General features: G+C 39.2%; 1 protein-coding gene across 1 annotated transcript; it reads left to right on the top strand.

Moving 5' to 3' along the window:
• The first annotated feature begins 677 nt into the window (after positions 1-677).
• Terb2 (telomere repeat binding bouquet formation protein 2) lies at positions 678-23,624 on the top strand. Its single transcript, XM_027420988.2, has 7 exons — positions 678-741; positions 859-940; positions 2,381-2,520; positions 6,461-6,522; positions 10,378-10,451; positions 16,263-16,351; positions 23,479-23,624. The coding sequence occupies exons 1-7, from the start codon at positions 678-680 to the stop codon at positions 23,622-23,624; spliced, it is 657 nt and encodes a 218-aa protein (XP_027276789.1).
• The last annotated feature ends 1,646 nt before the right edge of the window (positions 23,625-25,270 follow it).

The following is a 25,270-nucleotide window of genomic DNA, read 5'->3' as shown; positions in this document are numbered from 1 at the left end:
CATTGTGGATGTGAAGAACCATCTCCGACCTACACACACACACACACACACACACACACACACACACACACACTGATACCATCACTACATTTAAAAATGATTCTCAGGATTGGAGAGATGGCTCAGGGTTTAAAAGCACTGACTACTCATTCAGAGGACCCAGGTTCAATTCCTAGCACCCACATGGTGGTCTAAGACGGCCTGTAACTCGAGTTCAGTGTGTTCTTGCCTCAGTGGGCCAGTCGCTAATTCCAGCAGTTCAGAGGTGCATCCGCACACTACTACACAGCGAGTTCCAAGCCATCCATGCTGGATTATATGAAACTTTCTAAAACATACTATATATATGTAGACACAGACACAGACACAGACACAGACACACACAGACACACACACACAGACACAGACACAGACACACACAGACACACACAGACACACACAGACACACACGCACACACGCACGCACGCACGCGCGCGCACGCGCTGTTTAAAACTCACCAGGGCCAGCGAACGTCGTCCTCCGTGACTATTCTTGCAACTGTGGTAGTTAGGTGTCTCTTTGCTTCCTGCTCCTTTCCCGCCCTTTCCTTTTGGGAACCAATCATCAAGCTTGGTTTCAGACCAGTGGGCGGTCTCGGCCCTAGGCCCCGCCCAGGAGTCTGGAGGCAGGCGGCGCCATGTTCCAGGGGCAGCGTGGTTGGTTCTGTCGCAGCGTCAGTCAGGACTTGAGGCAGTTCTGGGGTAGGAAGACGGGCGGGGCAGGACGTGGGAGCCAGAGTGTCCCGTGAAGCCCTCCTCGGCCACCGGGGTTGAGGACGCTTGCCCTGCTCGTGCTCACTCGTGCTCTTGCCTCCACAGTGGACGAAGGCGGGACAGTCAGCGATGTCCAGGCCGCAGACTTTCTGTTCAGCTGTGATGCCTCGCACCCCGACACGCTGAGGTACCCCAGGGCCACCGCTTGAGCCATTCTCTTTTCCCCTTCCGCCCTGGTCTTCTACCTGTCATTACAGTCTGTAACAGAATGCTGGTTTTGAGTGTCCAGTTGTCACGTGGAAACTTGAAGGTTCCTACTCCGTGTGTCTCAACCAGATATCACCTCAACACCGGAGTGCGTCCTGAATTCTGCAAGCCGAAAATCTACCCATCTTCTTTTTCTTCTCCTTCTCCTTCTCCTTCTCCTTCTCCTTCTCCTTCTCCTTCTCCTTCTCCTTCTCCTCCTCCTCCCCCTCCTCCTCCTCCTCCTCCTTCCTTCCTTCCTTCCTTCCTTCCTCTCTCTCCCTCCCTGCCTCTCTCCCTCTTTCTTTTTTCTTTCCTTCCTTCCTTCCTTCCTTCCTCTCTCTGTCTCTCTCTCTCTTTCTTTTTTTCTTCCTTTCTTCCTTCTTTTCTTTCTTTCTCTCTCTCTCTCTTTCTTTCTTTTTTCTTCCTTCCTTCTTTTCTTTTTTTCTTTCTTCCTTTCTTTTTTTCTTTCTTTCTTCCTTTCTTTTGTCCATTTTCTCTGAGACAGGCTCTTGCAATGTAGCCCAGGCTAACCTTGAATGTCATGCTCTTCCTGTCTTGGCATACTAAGTGCAGGATTTCAGGTATATGTCAACAGACTTGGCTTTCTGCCATCTTAACCTTCTATTACCACAAATGCACTGGTGCTTAATACCACGAACAGGTTCCAGTAACAGTACTTCATCCTCATTGCTTCTTTTACTAGCACCATAATTACCCCTTGCCAGGACTGTCACAGGAGCTTCCCAAGAGATTACTCTGCTTCCACCTGTGCACTGCCATCTGCTTTCATAATTGCTGTCAAGTGTTCACTGAGCAGAGATCTGCTCCTGGCTTGCCCTCACCCCACTACCTACACGTTTAGATTTAGCTAAAGCCTCTTTAATTTTCCTTGCCTTTCATAGTCTAGTCAACCTTAAGTGTCATTATTGTTCCTTCATGTATGTCTTTTTTTTTCTAATGTCTTTCTTCTCTCCCTCTTTTAACAGGCCTAGAAAAGATATTTTCTGTATGTGAAGTCTTCTCTAACTTAATGCCCACTCTTTACCTTAGAATTAATTGGTTTATTTTAATGGCAGTAACTATAAGTAAAACTCGTTGGACTGCTGGCTTTCAGTCCACTGTTGATGGCCAGCTAACTACTGTTTTTGGTCTTTCGTAAATTCATACAATCATTTACCAACTCTAAAGCTGAGATTTGCCTACACTTAGGTCCCCAAAATAATATACCTGAAATGTACTCATTCTTGCCAGGGAAAAAAAGGCCATTGTAAATGTATTCTTTAATGTTAGCAATGTCCTACTTCTAGTCATTTGTTTTTCTTTTGAAAGGTTGAACGCATTCCTGTCTATTTCATAACCCAGAAGATTTCCTTTCTTCTAGAATATATCAGAGCCTCGAGTACATAGAAGATAATGCTACAGTATTTCATGCCTACTATCTTTCTGCGGTAGCTAATACTGAAATGAAAAACTCAGTGGCCTTAGGCCATTTTGTTCTTCCTCCTGCATGTCTGCAAAAAGGTTAGCAAAGACCATAAACCCATCTGTTTGCCAAATCCAGCCAATCCCTATTGATAGCCAACTTTAATCTTACCAATTTCTGTTCTCAATTGGAAATTTTGTGGTTTGTTTTTTATCTTTTTGGTTTGTTTGTTTGTTTTTGACAATGTCTCACTCTGTATCCCAGTCTCCCAAGTCCTGGGATTGTAGGTATGAACTAGATACCCACTGAAATTTTTGAATCATTTAATATAGGAGGAACAAATATGGACTTGGGGGTCACATACCTTGAGGGAATATTCTGGCTTTCTTCATTCTCACAGTCATTAAGGTTTCTTTGTTTGCCAAAACACAACCCACGTGCTGGAGTTCAATGGTAAATAAGACAGAGTCAGGTATTACCCCCAAAGTCAAGTGCTCACCAGCTAAGATCCAACACTTAATTTGTTTTTAGGGAAGTTTTAATTTAATGTAATTTTTTGTATTTGTTTTGAATCGGGATCTTACTATGTGGTCCTGGTTGGCCTGGAACTCACTATATAAACCAGACTGTCCTCAAAATCACACAGATTCACCTGCCTCCCTGCCACCAAGTGCTAGGATTAAAGATGTGGACCACCAATCCCAGCAGTTTTGTGATCTAACATGTTATTGACTTCTTCCAAGTGATTTTGAGAATGACATGAGGTAATAATAGATTAAGGTATATGACATGTGGTAAGTATTTGATAAATGTGTTGTTTGCTAGTGCTGAATCTCTTCATTATGATTTTTTTTGTTATAGTAATAAATTCATATTTGTATTTTTCATTATGCTTTTGAAAGTACTTTCACATTATCTCAACAACCATGTGAAGTAAGAAGGAAAAGTAAGTGAACTGTTTTTGAGATCGGAACTTTCAGTTTTCCCTGCTTGGAACATGTTCTTAGCATGTTTGTCCAAAACTTAACCTAGGTTATCTACCTAACCTTATAGATATAATTTTTGTAGGTCTTTCATCAGTTACCCAATTCTTTTTTAAAATTACTTTGTTTTGTATGTGGGTATTTTGCTTGTCTGAATGTAGTGCACCACAGTGGTACCTGATACCTGTGCTGGCCAGAAGAGGGCATCAGATCCCCAGGAACTGGAATTACGGAGCCACCATGTGGGTGCTAAAGAACTGAAACCAGGGTCTTCTGGAAGGGCAAACAATGTTCTTAACTTCTGCATCATCTCTCCATCCCCAGTCACTCAATTCTTGATAAAGATTTTGTTTATCCCATAGCTCTATGTCCATTTCTAGAAAGACAAACTGAAGCTGTTTACAGATTTCCAGTGAGGAAAATGTTAAAAACAAAGCAGGACAAACCAAAAACTTTGTTATTTTCCTAGAAGAATCCTTAGAAACCCCAAAGATTGGTTTCTTGTAACTAGTGTTCCAGCACAACCTAGTTATAACACTAAACTAATGACTTGTGGCAAAATTGATTTGTTAAAAAAATAACTTTCTCTTCCCTCCTCCCTTCCTATTTAAACCTCTCTCTTTTTCATTCTTTGATTGGGTCTTGTTATGTCACTCTGGCTGACTTGGTACTAATTTTGTATCTCAGGCTAGCTTCAAATTGTTCATCCTCCTGCCTCAGCCTCCTGAATGCCCGAATTATAGATATGTACCATCATGCCCAGCAATTTTTTAAAAATTCTAAGGCAAGTTTTTACTACGTAGCCTCAACTGGTCTCAAACTTTGAGGAGTTTGTATTATAGAATGACTATCCAATTCATTAATCTTATTTTAAATTAAAACTTCTATTTTATCTTTGAGTTTAGCATCTTCTATTAACGTATATTTAAGTCTTTAAAAATCTGTTTGAAATGAAAACTTGCTCCTAAAAAAATTAAAAAAAGGTATACTCCTGTATTAGTTACTTTTCCATACTGTAATAAAACACCATGATCAAGGCAACTTATAGAAGGAAGGGTTGGTTGATTTGGGGCTTACAGTTCCAGAGGGATAGGAGTCCATGACCATCATAGTGGGGAGCATGACAGTGGGCGGGCAGGTAGGCATATGGCACTGGAGCACCAGCTGAGAGCTCACACCTGGATCCACAAACAGGAAGCAGAGACCACTGGGAATTGCAGTCCCTTGAAACCTCAGATCCATTGCCATTAACATGCTTCTCCAATGAGGATCCTTCCTAAGCAGTTTCATCAGTAACATACTTCCTCCAGTGAGGATCCATTCCAAACAGTTCCACCAACTGGGGGCCAAACATTCAAACATGAGCCTGTGGGGGTCATTCTCATTCAAATTAGGATAGCATTATTTATCTATTTAGAGCAGTATGGCCTAGTAGATGTGTAAGATGCCACTATGAACTATATGAGTTTAAAAGGTTTTAGAAGGTGGGTGGTGGTGGCACATGCCTTTAATCCCAGCACTCAAGAGGCAGAAGCAGGTGGATCTCTATGAGTTCAAGGCCAGTGTGGTGTACAGAGCAAGTTCCAAGACAGCCAGGACTGTTACAGAGAAATCCTATCTTTAAATGCCCTCCCCCCAAAAATGAGGCAAAATTAATTTTAAGAATATATTTTCTGGCTGGAGAGATGGCTCAGAGGTTAAGAACACCAACTGCCCTTCCAGAGGTCCTGAGTTCAAGTCCCAGCAACCACATGGTGGCTTACAACCATCCGTTATGGGATCTGGTGCCCTCTTCCGGTGGGCAGATATACATGGAAGCAGAATGTTGTATACATAATAAATAAATAAAATCTTTAAAAATATATATATATATATATATATATATATATATATTCAGAGGCAGGTGGATCTCTGGGAGTTTGAGACCAGCCTGGTCTACAAGAGCTAGTTCCAGGACAGCCTCCAAAGACATAGAGAAACCCTTTCTTGAAAAAACAAGACAAAACAAAAAATTATACATATATTACTTAACCTAATATTGAAAGGATAATAATTTCAATATGTAATCAACATAAAAATTACTAAAATATTTTGCATTCTTTCTGATACCAAATATTCAAAATCCAGTGCTTATTTTACACTTACACCATACCTCAATTTGACTAAGCATACATTTACAGTTGCTACCATATCAGCAAAAGTCTAATGTAATTAGACCCTTTTTGTCTTCCAGTGGGCTGTTGTGGAGAATTTTGAGATCATTAAGATGATAAAAGTCACCAGACATACTAAATTTTATAGAATTCCTGTCTACTAGACATTGTTTATCTACTTTTTAGTAAAATAAACTATCAAGAACCTCAGTTCTATACACTCAACAATTTTACCCATTTTATTGTGACAGTTGTCTTATTAAGTAATACTTGGCATATCTAATAAAGTAAGATATGCTAGTAGAAAAAGTAAGGCCAGGGAAATGGCTCAGTGAATGAATTTGCCCAGCATAAGGACCTGAATTTGAATCCCTAATATCTACATGAAAAGCTAGGCATGGTCATGAGTGCCTATAATCCCAGCAGTTGGGGGATGGGACAGTGAGATCTCAGGAGCTTGCTAGCCAGCCAGTCTAACTGAATCAAGAGCTTCTAGTTCAGTGAGGGACCCTGTCTGAGGGCAATAAGGCAGAGGAAAAGTCTCAGTGCTCTCCTCTGGCCTCTGCATGCTATATACAGGTATAGACAAAATCTGCATGTTCATGCAACCACATACATTTACACAACAAACACGTGTACACATATGCATACCACATACCAAGAAAAAGTCTACAATAATGATCATCACAATGTACTAGGATTATATGGAGAGTGGATTGGAAATTTTAATTCCTAGACTTTTCAATGTGCTGATTTAGTGGGAATCTGGTTATTTTGATTCAAGTAGAATAAAAAAAGTTATTTTGATTCAAATAGAATAAATATAATCCACAAGTTTCAAACCTTATGCAAAATTCAAAAATTAACTTTTAAAAATATTGGACTTGTTTTTCTCCCTACAGAAATACGAAGAAAAATTGGTAGTTTTATTTGGGAACAAGATGAAAATTTTCTAGTAAAAAAGGTAAGAGGAAACTAAATACTTGATTGGAATGTACAGTTTAAAAACTTTTGAAGGCAGTATAATTTATGACATATGCATCAATGAGCCAGATTATAAGGAATTTAAAGAGCATGCTTTTATTGAATATTATCTGGTTTGACATTGTCTTCACATAATAAATTGACAAAAATGGAATATTTTGTATAAATGAAACCACTCTTAGAAGAAACTTGAATGCAGGCTTAGCATGTAAGAAGCCCTGGATTCAGTCCTCAGCCTATCATAAATTCCAGACATGGTGGAATATACATATGCTTGTAATCCTAGCATTTGGGTGGTGGAGCCAGGAGGATTAGAGGTTCAAGAAAGTCCATCCAAAAAAAAAAATAGAAAAAGAAGAAAAGAAGCTTGAGGATTGGGGTAGAACACATGGTACAATGCCTCCTTAACATGTAAGGCCTTCAGTTCAATTGCTAGTTCTGGAAAAATAAAGAACTTTGGTTTCTTTAGTCAGTGATACAGAGCAAAAATAGGTGCATGGTACTTTCTGGTGTAGACTCTGATGAATTATTGTGCTATACCACTTGTTAAATGTTTTAAGGAATATTCCTTAATAGATACATGCAATAGCAATACTGCTTTTTAGTTTTTGCCATTCTACTCAAATTTGTCTGGTTTTGACTTCAAAATCTTTATGCAATAGCTATTTATGGATAAATTCAGCATCAAAAGAAGACAGTAATAGATAATGAAACATTATACAAAAAGGAATCAATTAGTTCATAGTGATAATCCAAAAGCACAAAGAAAAAAAGACAGAGGGAAAAAGAGAGAAGAAAAAATGGTATAAGTAAAACTTCATAATAGCAATAGCAGCTAAGAAAGGATGGTGAAATAGAAAATCCTTCCTTGGGCCAGTGAGATGGCTCAGTGAGTAAAACTGCTTGTTGCACAACCCTGATGACCTGGGAGGTGCCATAGTTGAAGGAGAGAACCAACTCCAACAAGTTGTCCTCTGACATCCATATGGTGCTGTATCATATTGGGTGCCTTGTCCTCAACATACACACAGGCTCATGCACGTGCAGACAACACACACACACACACATTATGTAGCTGCCAATATAATAATTGACTTAGACAAGAGCGACTAATAAATGCTAAAACTATAATCCTAAATTATCACCCACAGATTAATTACCAGTTAACAAAGGCAAGCAAAATCTGGAAGATACCACTTTAACCAAATGATCAAATTGATGTCACTAATACTGGAATAACCTCTCCTTATGCTTAGTCTGTTGTGATATAATAAATACATAATATTATCTATACTTCATTCTTATTCAAAAGCTTAACCAAGATCCAATTATGAGTTAATCACATGAACCCAGGAGGTGACTATGCCACAAGTGAGTCAACTGGCCTGACCTCTATAGCCACTGTCACAACAAAAGCAAGAGAATTGTTCTAAACTGAGACACAACAACCAAATGTGGTATATAGAACTTGGTCAGATTCTATGTAGAGATTTTTTTAACATAAGAAGAAACAGCATTTTTAATATAAAAGGCACAGTGGCACTGGCTTTTAATCCTAGAACTTGGGAGGCAGAGACAAGCAGAGCTCTGTGAGTTCCAGGCCAGCCAGGAATTCACAGTGAGACCCTGCCTCCCAACAACAAAAAAGGCATTTTGAGGGCAACTGGGAAAACTGGTGGAATATTAGATAATAATGATTTGTTAAATTTTCTTAAGTATGCTAATGGAAGTATAAAGATAAAAATACATTTTTGAGAAAATTCTTTCTAGATCTTAAGGAATAAAAAAGTTATGTTTTCATATGGTCTCACAAAACTGAAAAAGAGCACACACTCAAGGTAGCAAAAATATATCTAAGTGCAAGGTATATAGTATTTTTGCTATTTTACTTTTAAAAACTTATCAGTATGTTAATTTTTTCAGACTGAAAAAATAGAAAAATCTATATTTCAATAGCCAAGTAATTAATTTATGAATTTCTTATTCCTTTCATTAGTTAAAATTTTATTTCTCTGTGTGTATGTACATGTGGAAGTCAGAGGACAATTTGGGGAAGCTGGTCCTCTCCCTTTACCCTTTGAGCTTCAGAAATCAAACTCAGTTATCACGATTGGCAGCAAGCACTCTTGATTGGACCCACTAATTTTCTTTTTATTTCCAGAGTGGCATCATTTGGAAACTATAGTCTCTTCAGGATCTTTGGCTTGGAGATGATAAATTCTAAAAATATCTAGGCTCTGATTTGTCTGTTTCTACACAAGTGATGACAGATTTCTTTTTTCTGAGACAGGATTTCTTTGTATTATTTTGGAGCCTGTCCTGGAACATGTTCTGTAGACCAGGCTGGTCTCAAACTCACAGAGATCCGCCAGCCTCTGCCTCTCAAGTGCTGGGATTAAAAGTGTGAGGCACCACCGCCCGGCAATGACAGATATTTTTAAAAAACTATTTAAAAAACTAAAAAAAATAATTTGTTAAATTATTCAGTATACCAGTAATATGGAACTCAAAAGAAACCTAAACATCATTTAATTTTATAAATAAAAATGTTGATGTAAGCAGGAGATTAAAAAAACTTAGTCTAGCCGGGTGGTGGTGGCGCATGCCTGTCCCAGCACTTGAGAGGCAGACGGATCTCTGTGAGTTCGAGACCAGCCTGGTCTACAGAGCCTGTTTCAGGACAGCCTCCAAAGGCACAAAGAAACTCTGTCTCGAAAAACCAAAACCAAAACCAAACAAAACAACTTAGTACATGTAATCAGATATTAGCACAATGAAACCAAATTTTCTTAGCCTCAACCTAATCTAAATGTCATTTCTGTTAAAAATTTAGTATAAGGCTGGAGGGATGGACAACTCAGAGGTGAAGAGCACTTCCTGCTCTCCCAGAGGGCCAGAGTTCAGTTCACCACTGAACTCCCAGCACCTACTTCAGGTGCCTCACATCTGCCTGTAACTCTAGCTCCACGGTCTCTAATGAGCTCTTCTGGTCTCTGTGGGTACTTACATGCACTTGGCATACACTTACAAAGACACACAGGCAGACAGATAAGTAAAAATAAAAATATTAATATAACATACTTTTATTGATTATTGGCTAGTCATTATTATTTGATAAAGGATCTTGGCAATTCCTTCAAAGTACTTATCAAGGTCGAATATTAGCTAATTATAATACTGTAACCACATAATATATAAGTAGAAAGTTATGTTATCAAATGAAAATAACAAGCATCAATCTGGAAAGTAATTTGGAGTATTAATTACTTTTGCTTAGGGGAGATTTATGATCAAAATAAGGAATTTCTAATGACATTGTGTTAAGTACATTAGGTACAAGCATCTGAGTCATTTCTACAAATGTTTTGGAAAAGCTTACTATGCTTTTAGTTCTGTTACAATTTCAGAGGTAAATATATCTCCATCACCATCACTTTAAAGTGGAAACAATTCATTCAGCTTTTTAAAATTTTGATTTGTAGCTCATAGGAACTAGGTGAATCCTAAAGGCAAGGATTTTAAGAAAGCCTTAAGTTTGTAATACTTGGCTTTCTTCCTTCCTTCCTTTCTGTATTCTTCCTCTTCCCTTAAAGTTCAGTTACCTGCTACAAATTTAGCTTCCATTTAAAATTCTGGTTTTCCTTCTAACTGTATGATTATATGAGTATATATACAAAATTTTGTAAGCTTCCCTACCAGGTTAGAATGACTAGAACTAAAAGAATAAATTTAAATAGCTTTTGATTATATTTTAACTTAATTTAAAAATTACTGATTAGATAATTAGTGTGCTAAATTTTAAAAAAGTGATTTTTTTTTTTTTTGCTATTTACAGCATGACAGAATAACATCAAACGAAAGGGAAAGCAGTGAGCCAACAACAGAACACAAAAAAGAACTGTATGAAAGGTATTATGTTAATATGCTTCATTGCTATTCAAATTCAATGTAGAAATCTTTGAGCTTGATTGTATTTTAGTTTCACAATTCCTCTGAAATTAATATTGTCATTATCACCATTCTCATTTTTAGAAAAAGAGATCTAAGATTAAAAAGATTAATTGCCCTAACTCATACGAACTTTTAGTTAAAAGAATAGAAGTGAGGATTGAAAGATAACTCTGGTTAAGAGCACTTGTTGCTCTTACGGAGTACTTGGGTTCTCTTCTGACCTCTGAGAGCACCAGGAACACATGTGATACACATACAGGCAAGACACTCATGTACATAAAACATAAGTAAACACATAACAAACTAAGGTGATGAAATATTGATGAAGTCACCTAATAGCAACCTCTGCCCTCCACATACATGTCGTATATGTGTGCACTCACACTAACACTCACACAAATATACATGTATATATGACGGAATGCCAGGCATGGTACTTTTTAGGTGTAATCTTGGCACTATAGGGTTAAGATCAACACCAGACTAGCCTGGGCTACTTAGGCTACATAGGAAGACTCTGTCATGTTTTTTTTTTTTAAAACAAAAACAAAAACAAAAAACAAAAAACAAAGACCAATTGTGTGAAATACCCTAGGTTCCTGCCTTTTCGTTTTCTTTTTTCTTTTTGTTTTTTTCAAGACAGTGTTTCACTGTCACTGTGTAGCCCTGGCTGTCCTGGAATTCACTCTGTAGTCCAGGCTGGCCTTGAACTCATAGAGATCCTCCTGCCACTGCCTTCCAAGTGCTGGGAATTAAAGGTGTGTACTACCACTGCCAAACTTTGCCTTTTAATTTTCAATTTTTCTTTTTTATTGGGGATTTCATAATGCACATAATGAATTTTGATCAAATCCACCCCACTCACTCTCCTCTAATTCCTTAGCCCCCCCCCCAATTTCATGAATTCTCTTTCTTATAGTCTTGGCTGTTCTTGAACTCACTATGTAGACCAGAGATCCACCTGCCTCTGCCTCTAATCTGAGTGCTGGGATTAGAGGTGTGCACCACCACACCTGGTACTTCTCTCTTGCTTTGAAAATCCACTGGCTCTACTTAGTGCTGCCATTGTCTGCATGGGTATTGGACCATATACTGGAGCATGGGCAGCCTTCCAGCCATCAAGTATCCCTGATGAAACATATTCTACCTCTTGTAGCAGCTATCTATAGCCAACAGCTTCTCAGCTAGGCTCCATGCTGGGAGTTGGGCTGGCTTGATTTCATGTAGTCCTATGTGTTATGAATAAGCATGTGGGGAACCTTGGTGGGTTCCATGGCAGGTGAGGGTGACTGAGGCAGGGGACAAACATGTCAGGCAGACAGAGCTTAGTGTGAAGTTTTATTAGAAAGGGAAAGGAGGGGAAGGAAAGAGAAAAGAGGTAAAGAGACACAGTGACAGAGAGAGGACAGAAGAGGGAGACAAGAAAAGTCCTGTCTGCCCTAGGGGGACAGCAGGAAAGAGAAAGAGAGCATAAGTGGGCAGAGGTCTTTCTTTTAAAGGGGTCCTTTGCACCTGCATACTGACCAGGTACTGCCTGAGTGTATTCTGCCAGGTGACAGGGGCAGGGCAGCAAAATGCTTGAATCCTTACACTGTACATGTTGTCACAGCCACTGTGAGTTTATATGTTCCATAGCCCTATCATGTTATGGTGGAAAACTCCACTACATCTGTAGAGCCTTTTCCTTGTGGAGCCACCAAATGGTGGGATATGAACATAAATAAAATATACCTTGAAATATGTGTGAAACATTACTTACTAAGTGATAGTAAGCACATGCTAAATGGTATGCTATTATTGGACAATTGCTAAGTATTTGTGAGACAAGCAATTTATAATATTTCATTTGTATCTCACAGCCTAGATATACAACCAGTCCCATTCATTTTACAATTGAAAAATAGCTCTGAAGTACTAAATAATTTATTCAGTTTTATTCAGAAAGTACAGCTGAATTTGAACCATGTGGAGTCCAAACTTTTAAGCATTGTGCTATTTTCCTTTCTGAAAATATCCATCAAATTTTAAAGTCACAGGCATTTTAACGTTTTGTTGTTTTAAATTATTTTAATATACATGTAAAGGCTGGAGATGTAGCTCAGTGTTAGAATGGTTACCTAGTGTGCACGGAGCTCTGGGTGTGATCCCTAGCATTGCATAGATCAGGTGTACTGATGTATGCCTGTAATCACAGCACCCTGGAGGTGGAGACAGGATTAAAAGTTCAGATTTATTCAGTTATATAGCTAGTTTGAGGCCAACCTGGGTTTTATGAGACCCAATTTTAAAAATGCCAAATTTAAAAAAAAAAGTGTAAATCCATTTAGTTCATAAAATAAGACATATAGAAAAGAAATTTAAATTAGAAATAATTCTATCACTCAGTAGAATAAGTCTCTCCTCTTACAATAAAACAGAAATTGTAGAACTGAGGCCATCTTGAAGTCCCTTGAGTTTGCATTTAATATTCTATCAACATGTTTCTGTAAGATTGAAAACTTTATTTGATGTTATAATTTAATGTTAGGATTAAACTGTTAGAAAGCATAGCTATAATTCCAGGAAAGGAGTAGACCAGAAATTGCCCTGCATCAGTGAGCTTTGTTAGGAGAGAGAGCCTCACTGTTGTTATGGAGCATGGTCAGCTTGATGTGGGAAAGCATTGAGAGGGATAGTACATGGCAGCAGAGGCAGCATGGTGGGGTTGGAGTGGGAGAGCAGTGATGGAGGCTTGAGCATGTATCAGAGACAATGTAACAGGTTCTTAAACCTGGGAGGAGCTTCAAGAAAGTAAGAGGTGGATGTATGTGGCCAACAACATGGGACAGGATGAGCAAGAAACTGAGAGAGAAAAATTCAGAAGTCCTTTACTTGAAGCTCAGAGCCTGTTTCATCAGAGGTAGGCATCAGAATTGTTTGTTCCATGACTCCATCTTATTTGTTACAACAAAGGGGACCTGGCAGTCTTAGGGTTTTCGTTGCTGTGAAGAGACACCATGACCACAGCCAACTCTTATAAGGAAAACATCTAATTGAAGGGGCTCGCTTATAGTTTCAGAGGTTCAGTCTTTTATCATCATGGTAGGGAGCATGGCAGTGTGCAGGCAGATGTGGTGCTGGCTACATACTGGCTTGCAGGCAATAAGCACAGGCATTGAGAGCAACCATTAATAAATGGGACCTCCTGAAACTGAGAAGCTTCTGTAAAGCAAAGAACACAGTCAACGAGACAAAACGGATCCCTATAGAATGGGAAAGATCTTCACCAACCCCACATCTGACAGGACTGATTTCCAAAATATATAAAGAACTCAAGAAACTAGAAATCAAACTACCAAATAATCCAATTAAAATGGGGTACAGATCTAAACAGAATTCTCAGCAGAAGAAATGCAAATGGCTAAAAGACACTTAAAGAAATGCTCAACATCCTTAGTCATCAGGGAAATCAAAACTACTCTGATACTCCATCTTAACACTGATCAGAATGGCTAAGATCAAAAACACCAATGACAGCTTATATTGGAGAGGATGTGGAGAAGGGGAAATTTCCTCCATTGCTGGTGGGAGTGCAAACTTGTACAGCCACTGTGGAAACCAGTATGGCAATTTCTCAGAAAATTAGGGATCAACTTAAACCTCAAGACCCTGCAATACCACTGTTGGGCATATACCCAAAGGAGGCACAGTCACACCATAGGGACATTTGCTCAACTATGTTCTTAGCAACATTATTTGTAATAACTAAATCTTGGAAACAACCTAGATGCCCCTCAACTGAAGAATGGATAAAGAAAATGTGGTACACTTACACAGTGGAGTACTAATCAGCAGTAAGAAACAGTCACATCCTAAAATTTGCAGGCAAATGGAAAGAACTAGAAAAAACCATCCTGAGTGAGGTAACCCCAAACCAGAAAGACAAATATAGTATCACTCATAAGTGGATACCAGGCATAAAGCAAAAGATACCCAGCCTACAATCCACAACCCCAGAGAAGCTAGAACCCTCTTCCAGAAACAGATGGAAGCACATGCAGAAATCATAGCTAACCAATGGGCCAAGCTCCTGAAGTACAATTGAAGTAAGAGAGGAGCAATAATAATATGAACAAAGGAGTCAAGACCTTGATGGGGAAACCCACAGAATCAGCTGACCCAAGCTAGTGAGAGATCACTGACTCGGGTCTGGCAAATGGGGAGGGAACCTGCGTAAGACCGAACTAGATTCTCTTAATATAGGTGACAATGGTGTGACTGGGACAATATATGAGGCCACTGGCAATGGGTCCAAGATCTAACTCTAATGCACAAACTGACTTAGTGGAGCCCATTCTATAGAGAGATACCTTGCCCAGCCTAGACATGGGTGTGGAATGGAGATGGCCCTGCCTCAATGAGATGATGGGACAGACTTAGTAGACTTCCTAGGGAAGGCCTTACCCTCTCTGAGGAGCAGATGGGAGGTGGGGGGTGGTAGTGGGGGCAGTAGGAGGAGAGAAGGGAGGGGGAACTGGGATAAATTTGAAAAGAAATCAGTTGACAAACTGAGCATAGGAAACCTCAAAGCCTGCCCCCACAGTGGCGCACTTTCTCCCACAAGGCCACACCCACTCCAACAAAGCCATGCCTCCTCATAGTGACTCCCTGTGAGCTTATAGAGGCCAATGACATTCAAACTATCACATGGGCAGTGGTGGTGCATTCCCCTAATCCCAGCACTTGGGAGGTAGTGACAGGCAGATCTCTGTGAGTTCCAGGACATCCAGGGCTACACAGAGAAACTCTGTCTTGAAAAACCAAAAAAAAAAAAAAAAAAAAAAGGAGGACAAGTCTAGGCTTGTGTGATAAAACAGTTTGTCAATTCTTTGCCTCAGAGGACAGACTATAGGGGGAGGAGTGGGCTGATTTCTTTTAGGCTGCCATCTGGTCTTAAATAGGCAGGCAGGCCCATGATCTAAGGTAAACCTTATTAAGTTACTTAAAAGTTTCATTGTATTTCATGGTTTCCCCAACCTTGTTTCTTTTTGTTATGCTGAGGTATGGAGAATTGTACTAGTTTATAGAATCTTAATTATTTAAATACTGCGTAACAAACGACTATGACCATTTATAGAGTCTACTGTGATTTTCTTTTGGCATATGTAAGATTTCACATGTGTATACATATGTGTATTGATTATGATGTATATAATAAATTATTTTACATTTTTGACAGTGCTGGGGATTGAACCCAGTCTCATGCATGTTGGAGAAAAGCACTACCACTGAGATATATTCCTAACCCTGTGTTATCTTATTATAAATTATTACTGTGCTTTGGGGGATATTGAGATGACCCAGGCCTCTATTCAATAATTGTTTGATTTATGAAGTAGCTAAGAAAACCAAAAGTAGGTATATGGGTCCTGGTCTTTCTTAGCATCACAAAAGAAAGCTTACAATTAATATTTTCACCAAGTAAAACTAAACCTCATTAAGGAAGTGTTAAATTATTATATACATTGTCGGAAATAGATAATCTGATTTTGTAATATAAATTAAAAAATCAGTGCCGGGCGTTGGTGGTGAATGCCTTTAAGCCCAGCACTCGGGAGGCAGAGGCAGAGGCAGGCAGATCTCTGAGTTCGAGGCCAGCCTGGTCTCCAGATTGAATGCCAGGTTAAGCTCCAAAGCTACACAGAGAAACCCTGTCTCGAAAAACCAAAAAATAAAAAATAAAAAAAAATCAAATGTAAATGTGACTTTCTGTATGTTCCATTTTTATAGTGCAGAGAATCATTTTGTAAGAACTCCAGTTGTAGAAAAGCAGATGTACTTCCCTCTTCAGAATTATCCAGTGAACAACATGGTAACAGGTAATCTGAAATAAAAATTAGAGTAAGCTCAGCTAGCAAAGAAACAAGAGGACTAGGTAGAACAAAGCTGTTAACAAGCAGAGCCTTTTCTTTCACCGTGGTGATAGGAGAGGTGCCATTTATCTAAAACATTTACCTGAAGAATGGACCAAGCATGGGCTTCATATTTTCTGTGCCAAGACAGGGGTCTCTAGATAGGAGGGATGCTTGCTCTTGCTTGCATGAAACAGTTGCAATTTATTTCTGGCATTCAGAGATCAGTTCTTTCATTTTTGTCTTTGTAGTCTGGAGGTTGAACCCTGGGCCTCAAACATGCCTAGGATCAGGCTTTACTATGGAGCCAGACACCTGGGCCCTTTCTGTGGACTACTCACCAGCCATGTAACACGAAACCTTCCCTTTCCTCTGAGAACTATAAGAAGGGACTGGGTTCTGCCTTGGAGGACTGAACTCTGCTCAAAGCCCCCCATCATGCTGTCTGTCTGTCTGTCTGTCTGTCTGTCTGTATGTATGTATGTATGTATGTATGTTTATGGTGTTACTTCTTCCAATGAAAGGTTTCAGATTGGGGGTGGTTCAAGAGATATGCTGAGATGGTTTACTGGAGACTGTGGAGTTTATTAGAAAAGTTACTGTCATGGACAGACAGGCAGACAACAGCATGGTGAAGGCTTTGGGGGCAGTTTAGGCTCCAGCACCAGACACAGACAACATGACAGAAATGAGAGAGGAATCAGAGCCCACATCGCAGAAGTGGGGTTTCTTTTTATACTTTCTAAGGATGGGGGGGGGGTTTCCCAGATGCCTGCAGTCAGCTCTTCTCTCATTTTTAGGCATGAGACAGGGAAATGTGTAGCAAGCAGGGTATGAGATTACACCCTCAAGCCGGGCGTTGGTTAATCCCAGCACTCGGGAGGCAGAGGCAGGCTGTTCTCTGTGAGTGAGTTCAAGGCCAGCCTGGTCTCCAGATCGAGTGCCAGAATAGGCTCCAAAGCTACACAGGGAAACCCTGTCTCGAAAAAAAATTAAAATAAAAAAATACTTAAAATTTCTATAGGGGACTGGAGAGATGGCTCAGCGGTTAAGAGCACTGACTGTTCTTCCAGAGGTCCTGAGTTCAATTCCCGGCAACTACATGTTGGCTCACAACCACCTTGAATGAGATCTGGTGCCCTCTGCTGGCATGCAGGCAGAAGACTGTATACATAATAAATAAATAAAATTAAAAAAAAAAAAAGACTACACCCTCTTTGATGTCAGCTCACCTTCCCAGGTGAGAAATCCTAACACCAGGAAATCTGATAGTGACTTAGGTATTTGATTTTCCCTCCCTTAAATGGATTAAGTTCAATGACTGTTAATCTTCTGAAAATAAAATTAATTGAGAACTTTAGTTATAGAAAATGCAAGCTGGAGCTTTGTGTTAGAACAGGGCTTCTCAGTTTGAGCACTGGTGGCCAAATTGTTCTCTTGACAGAGATGGATGAGCATCAACCTTCACCATTGTTGTCAAGTGTCTCCCTCTAGGTGCCAGCCATACAACTTCTTCCCTGCAACTGTGACAACCAAAAATATCTTTAGATTTTGCCAAATGGCTCCCAAAATACTGTTTTGGGGGTTTTGTTTGTTTGGGTTTTTTTTGTTTGTTTTTTGTTTTTTCAAGACAGGGTTTCTTTGTGTAGCTTTGGAACCTATCCTGGCACTCGCTCTGGAGACCAGGCTGGCCTTGAACTCACAGAGATCCGCCTGCCTCTGCCTCCCGAGGGCTGGGATTAAAGGCATGTGCCACCATCGCCCGGCTAAAATACTGGTTTTTTGAAATTGCTTTTTATTATCTCCTCAGTTTGATATCACTTGTTAACATCCACAATAAGATGTTCTGATTGATAAATTACATATGTGATAAGTAGAGGAAAGAAAATAATCACTAACAATTTAAATACCTTACTGGCAAAAATTCCAAGGATTCTAATAATTAAATTGAGAAACCCAAATATTTACTGTTTACATATCTATTTATATGTAGCAAATCATTTCAGAATTAACAGTTTAAAACAATGGCCATGTGCCAGGCGTTGGTGGCACATGCCTTTAATCCCAGCACTCGGGAGGCAGAGGCAGGCGGATCTCTGTGAGTTCGAGGCCAGCCTGGTCTCCAGAGCGAGTGCCAGCATAGGCTCCAAAGCTACACAGAGAAACCCTGTCTCGAAAAACCAAAACCAAAAACCCCACAACAACAAAAAAACAATGGCCATGTATCTGGCATGGGAGCTAGTTTGTATAAATACAAGCATTTGGGGACTGAGCAAGAAAAGCACTGTGAATTTGTAGCCTGAGCTACATAGTGAGTTACAAACCATATTGACTACAGTGTTGAGACTTTATCTCAACAAACAAACAAACAAACCCAGGGCCTTGGGCCTGCAGCTCAGGTGGTACAGTGTTTGGCCAGTATTCACAAGGCCTGAGTTTGATCCTTAGCAGCACGGAACTGTATAATGGTGTCATGGCTGTAATTCCTGCACTGCAGAGGGTAGAGGCAAGAGGTTAAGAAGCTCAAGATCATCCTTAACTACAACTAGCAAGTTTGAGGTCTGGTTGGCATACATCAGGGAAAACAAAACCAAAACCAGAATAATGAATACTTATCATTTATAGTTTCAGAGGGCCAGAGTCCTGGAGTGTATTAAATGATGACTTATTTCAAAGTTCCATACATTTTCAGAGAAATTGTCATCAAAGCTACAATCATTTTGAGGCACACCTGGGAGTGGAAAAATCCACATCATAGCTTACTTGTGAGTGGTACTTGCCAGACCATAGGTCCTTGGAGCTTTGGCCAAACACTTTATATTACATGGACTTTTTTATGCATATGGGTGTTTTATTTGCATGTATTCCTGTGTACTTGGTATCTCAAGAGATTAGAGGAGGGCATCGGATTTTCTGAAACTGGAGCTATACACAGTTGTGAGCCACCGTGTGGGTGCTGGGAAACAAACCTGCGTCTTCTGCAAGAGCAGGCAGTGTTCTTAACCACACTGCACCATTTCTCCAGCTCTCCAAATGGACATTTTCATAAAGTCTATTCAAAACATAGTAGCTTGTTTCGGAGTAAGAGGTTGAAAGTAATAAGAGAATGTCTAAGACAGAAGCCAGTCCTTGTTTTCAGAAGTGACATGCCAACACATAGACCAGCCCAAGCAGGAAGTTGTAGGCAGACTTCTTTCATAATTGTACTGAGACTTACTATTAGTTATAAACGCTTGGTCAATAACTCAGGCTTGTTACTAGTTAACTCTTACATTTTAAATTAACTCGTATTTCTTTTTTTGTTGTTTTTAACTTCTTTTTTTAAAGATAAATTTTTATTTAAATTAAGAACAATCTTATTTTACATACCAATCCCAGTTCCCTCTCCCTCCAGTCCTCCCATGCCTTCCACCAACCCCCATCTCACACCCCTATCCACTGCCCAGGGAGGGTGAGGCCTCCCATGAGTAACCCACATTTCTTATCTGTGCTCTGCCACATGGCTCGATATCCTTTCTCAGTATGGCACATTTATCTCTTGTTTCCTCTGCATCTCCTTGAGATTCCCAAGACTCCTTGTTTTCTTCTAAGTGCGCTCTTTTTGTCTGCCAGTCTCACTTAACCTTTACAGTCATTGGCCAGTCAGCTTCTTTATTAAAAGCCAATCACAGTGATATATATCCACACAGTGTAAGGGAATATTCCACAGGAAATAGTCAGGGTTTACACAAGTTTGTGAATATTCTAAGAGATGGGGATTACTCATTCAAGGCCTTTTTACAGACTGGTGTCAACATCAGAGATTATTTATTTGTAGCCCATTGAATGACCATGATTCAGGTTTCCCCAAATTCCATGTTCCATTTCATGAAGCTTTTATTTTATATTTAAAACATATATAGACATGCTGGCACACGATGTGTGTGTATGGGCTCATGTACCACAGTGTACATGTGGAGAACAGAGGACAACCTTGAGATGTGGAGAACAGAGGACAACCTTGAGAAGTTGGTTCTCTTTCTACCATGTGGGTACCAGGAACTGGACTCAGGTCATAAGGCTTGGCAACAAGTGACACTGAGCCATTTCCCCTGCCCATATTTTTTGTTTTGAATTTTTGATATGTTGTAACAAGTTAACTCATTATTGAGGTGACCACATGCACACACACACACACACACACACACACACACACACACACACACACACACACACACACACACGAGGAGTAGGATGAGGTAAGGAGTAATTAGTGGGAATCATACCCAGAGCCTCATGCATACTAAGCAAGCATTCATTTTTTTTTTTTTTTTTTTTTTGGTTTTTCAAGACAGGGTTTCTCTGTGCAGCTTTGGAGCCTATCCTGGCACTCTCTCTGGAGACCAGGCTGGCCTCGAACTCATAGAGATCTGCCTGCCTCTGCCTCCTGAGTGCTGGGATTAAAGGCGTGCGCCACCAATGCCTGGCTTGCAAGCATTCATCTTAATGCTGTACCAAATGACCATATTTTCTACCATTAAAGAAAACAGTTTGCCCCAGAAAAGGAAAATGAAGTTAAAATGTAGAGAAAAACTTGTAATCAATAAGAGAGTCCCTGGCAGCAACCAACCATGTTGAGATGTGTTGAGACAGGAAGGGTATGATGTAACTCCAAAAGCTGGACTGTCCTTGCAGTGTTCTTGATCTTTCTTTGTAGCATTCTTCCTTCTAGGAGATAGGGCAGGATTTTCCAGAACAAAGAGTCTTGTGTTCTACCATCAATTAGATAAGGGTAAGTTAGATCATTTATGATGATGATGTTTAAAAAAAGGTCTCACCTCAAATGAGACAAGAGGTATTTTCTAGAAATGATAAGTGACCATGATGTTGAAACACAGATTCAGGTCATGCCAAATCCCATGTACCTGTGAGGTAACAGATTGATAAAATGAATCAAAAATAAAGATAATTTATAAATTCATTGGTGGAAACAACCAGGTAGGCTGTTGGTTACAGAAGTGGAGGGAACTCTGTCACGGGCCTCAGGTGCTGTCTGTGATGTTCTTAGCTGGGTTGGTGGAGGCTCAAGGTCTGCTATGTTAGGGTAATGTATTCCAGAAATGCTAGTCACAAGGATGCTTTTCCTTTCTGGAAATGTGTGTTCACAATGACCAGATCTAAGACAGAAAAGAGGGATAGCAGAGTTGCTGTGAGCTGCCTGGGGGAGAGAAAGTCTGTCTTATACTTTTGGGGAAGAGTTACAAGTCAAAAACCATGAAAGCTGAGAAACATCATGATGGCAGTTTATCCTTGTAGGAATACATTTGCTAATTAATTGTGTATTTCTTTTCTGATGCCTTTAGAAACCTTGTATAGTGCTTTTGTGAGGAGGTCCCCACAGGTATACAGGCAGGGAAGCAAACTGCACAGAGATAAGAATGAAAAGCAGTGCAGATTGACTTCATCAACCTGCATCAGACTTCGGGGAGTCTAATACCAGGCACTTTATTGTAGGCATATTTAAACACAATAGAATTTGGGAAAGGGTCTCCAGGCAAAAATAATTCCTGTAAATCCAATTCCAGGTGCACAGTAAATCTTAAGGTGTGATTACATAGCAACTCTTAAAAAACACATGTGACCTTGAGGGTAGGTTCTTATCCATCAGGTGGAGATCATGGATACATGTGGATGTCACAGTAGTGCTTCAAAAAGAGCTAAGGAAACAGATACCCAGCATGGAAATAGATTAAAGATACTAATTTTCTATGGCTGGATTCATAATTTTAAACTATGAATTGACATTATTACTAAAACAATCAAGCTATATATGTTGCTATTGATGGTAGTTTTAAATGCAGTCATACTTGGAATCTTCTAGAATTTTTAATGTACAGTGTTTGCTTTTAGATTGCAATTTTAGTATTAGTATTTAGTATTAGTATAAACCACAAACATTTGTATTACACGTAAAATATAATCATTCAAATGATAAGTAATTGTTATCAAGTTACTGCTGAAGAACTTTGACTCCTTCCCTAAGCTCTCTGTGTTTAGGCAGGGTTTCTTTTTTGACATTCGTATCTATTTCAGATTATTAATGACATCAAAATTACACCCGTAACTTGTGTTGACTGACAGCAGTACTAACTTTACTGTTAATTTTTCACTAGAGAACATTATCTCAGTTTTGCAGTGCTTGGAAGTGTTGCCTACTCTGTGGACCAGACGCACTGTCTGTGCTGTTGGGGAGTTAGGGAGAAAGTTCTCACTGCTTAGTCTATGCCAGTTATTCCCAGTCATTTTCATTTCACTACTTTAATGTTCCAGTCCCAATATGGACATTCCACTCTCAGTAGTCAAAGTTGCTTATCAAGTATCTATGCTTTTCAAAAGTGGAAGAAAAAGTTAAGTGTGTTGGTTTACACCAATAGTTGAAGAACTTAGGAAGCTGAACAAGGCCAGCTTCCTAAAATAAATAAATAAATAAATAAATAAATAAATAAATAAACAAACAAACAAACAAAACTAGAAAAAAAGTAGAAGCCAGGCAGTGGTAGAGCATGCTTTTAATCCCAGCCCTTGGGAGGCAAAGGCAGGCAGATCTCTGTGAGTTCAAGACCAGCCTGGTCTACAACAGCTAGTTCCAGGACAGCCTCCAAAGCCACAGAGAAACTCTGTCTCCAAACAAACAAAACTAGAACAGTGAGGAGGGCAGATGGATAGAGAAGAGACAAATATGACCAAAATACAATGATATATTTGAATGAAAAGGTCATGATAAAACTTATTATTTTGTAAACTAAGGGGGGAAAAGGAAACAGTGTTAAGGGCTGGGGATATAGTTCAGTTGGTAGAGTGCTTGCCTGGCATGTACAAAGCTCTGGCTTTGGTCTTCAGTATTACATAATAGAACATGGTAGAATAGGCCTGTAATCTCAACACTGGAGAGGTGGGAGCAGGAAGGTCAGGTGTCTTTTGAGAATCTTCTCACCAGTATTATTTTTTCTTTTTAGCTCTTTAAAAAAACTATAAAAATTTAATAAATCAGAGATACTGAAAATAGAATAGCATGATAGGATTTCAATTGTATCTATTTCTTTTTATCTTTATAGGTTATATATCAATTGATGCCTTAGAGAAATTCCTTGGAGAATTACATGACTTCATTCCTGGAAGCTCAGGATATTTGGCATATCATGTTCAAAATGAAATTAACATGTCTGCTATAAAAAACAAATTAAGGAGGAAACTAAGTTAAATTGTACTTACATCTGGGCCTTTATTTTTCCTATAAAATATTATGACATGTGTATAAATTAAATGAGAATGGAGAAAAAATTATTTTCTTTCTCAACATGTGTCCTGAGAAAACTAAGAATCATTTTGGCTCTCCAGACATTATGAGTGAACAATTGTGATGGAATTATTGTCATCCAAACACTTAAAAGAACTCTCTCTGTCAAATGTTCTTTTGATTTTGACTTTAGTATTGCATTATATTTTTTCTAGGTTCAGTATTGAAATGCTTTTATGATTGTGGTCCTATTATTTTTATTTAAAAAATTAGGGTGCTATACTTGAACTGTGAATGTTTGTTTCTGAACATAGTGACTCAGGTACCTTATAGACTCCATGGTAGAGTCTGAGCCCAATACTGTGGCTTATGAGGAAATGAAAACTTGAGAGGGTATCCTGCCAGAGTGACTAAATGAGGCCCAACCCACACTGGAATATGACTTTCCAGACTGGTATTTATACTCTGGTTTTTCTAGATGGTTATGCTGGCATCTCTATGTCAGTATTCTGTTCCCTTTTTGAGACAAGGTCTCTGTGTTACCCAGGCTGGCCTCTAACTCCTGGGCCCATGCAATGCTCCTTGCTTCAGCATTATAAATAAGCTGAAGTTGCAGGTGTGTGCCACTGGACCTGGCCTCTCTGCCTTTTGAATGAATAAATGAACGAATGATATGGCAGTCTGGAGAAGGCAGTTTTGCTGGGCTTTGTGTCGCTGACCTGTAATCCCAGGTTCTTGGGTGACTGAAGCAGGAGGACAGAGAGCTCAAGCCAGCTGGGCTCACTTAGTAAGACCCTGCCTTAAAATAAAACGTTAGACAAGGCCAGTTACATAGCTTGGTAGTACAGCACTTGCCAAGCATGTACAAGGTCCTGGGTTCATTTCCAAGCACCACATAGACACAGAAACTACTTCTAGTGTAGGGTTTGTTGGGCTTATTACTTTCTGAAGACATAAATGGAATTACTTTTGAAGATATCTTGTTAGACCTGATTATCCTTCTGGAACCTATGACAGCTACAAAATTATCTAAAGAAAAGGTATCCTTTTTCTTTTCTTTTTGTGTGTGAGTTATTTGGATGTATGTGAGCCTTAGTTCTTTACAACTCAAATTTCATAGCATAAAATTCTAACTCTCAGCCCCAACATTTGAGAATTGTATTTTTGTCTGTTTGGTAGTTTTTCCTTATTTGTTTTTGTATCTATGGTTATGCCCTTCTGAACATGTAAATGAAACAATAAACCTGTTAATTATCTTTTCCTGAAACATTAAATATTGTCTCTTCCTGAACACTTTATCTTAGTCACATTCTATTGATTAGGTTTTACATAGAAACTAACCCTATCTGTATATTTAAAATTAATTATTAAGAATATTACGTATGTTTACACTAGATAATTGTAAGAATATTCAGTGTTTATCCAACATGTGCATAATAAATAAAAACCTTTAACATTTGTTTCCCAAACACAATGATTATATTTCAGATAGACAATGCAAGTATAATAATATGTTCTTGGAATGCTGCCAGGAACAATAAAATAAGTTGATACCATAAGTTTTTCAGGACTTGGAAATATGAAGAAATAAAATGACAAATGTCTTAATT

This window comes from Cricetulus griseus, chromosome 6, assembly GCF_003668045.3.
Source record: "Cricetulus griseus strain 17A/GY chromosome 6, alternate assembly CriGri-PICRH-1.0, whole genome shotgun sequence".
Lineage (NCBI taxonomy): Eukaryota > Metazoa > Chordata > Mammalia > Rodentia > Cricetidae > Cricetulus > Cricetulus griseus.
Note: the sequence above shows the minus strand (reverse complement) of the source record. Positions and strands in the feature narration are given on the sequence as shown.

Excerpts from the sequence above, each read along its gene's own strand:
- Terb2 (XM_027420988.2), top strand. The coding sequence starts at position 678 with ATGTTCCAGGGGCAGCGTGGTTGGTTCTGTCGCAGCGTCAGTCAGGAC. Across the intron at positions 2,521-6,460 it reads TCCTGCATGTCTGCAAAAAG|AAATACGAAGAAAAATTGGT; the intron begins GTTAGCAAAGAC and ends TTCTCCCTACAG. Across the intron at positions 10,452-16,262 it reads AAAAAAGAACTGTATGAAAG|TGCAGAGAATCATTTTGTAA; the intron begins GTATTATGTTAA and ends CCATTTTTATAG.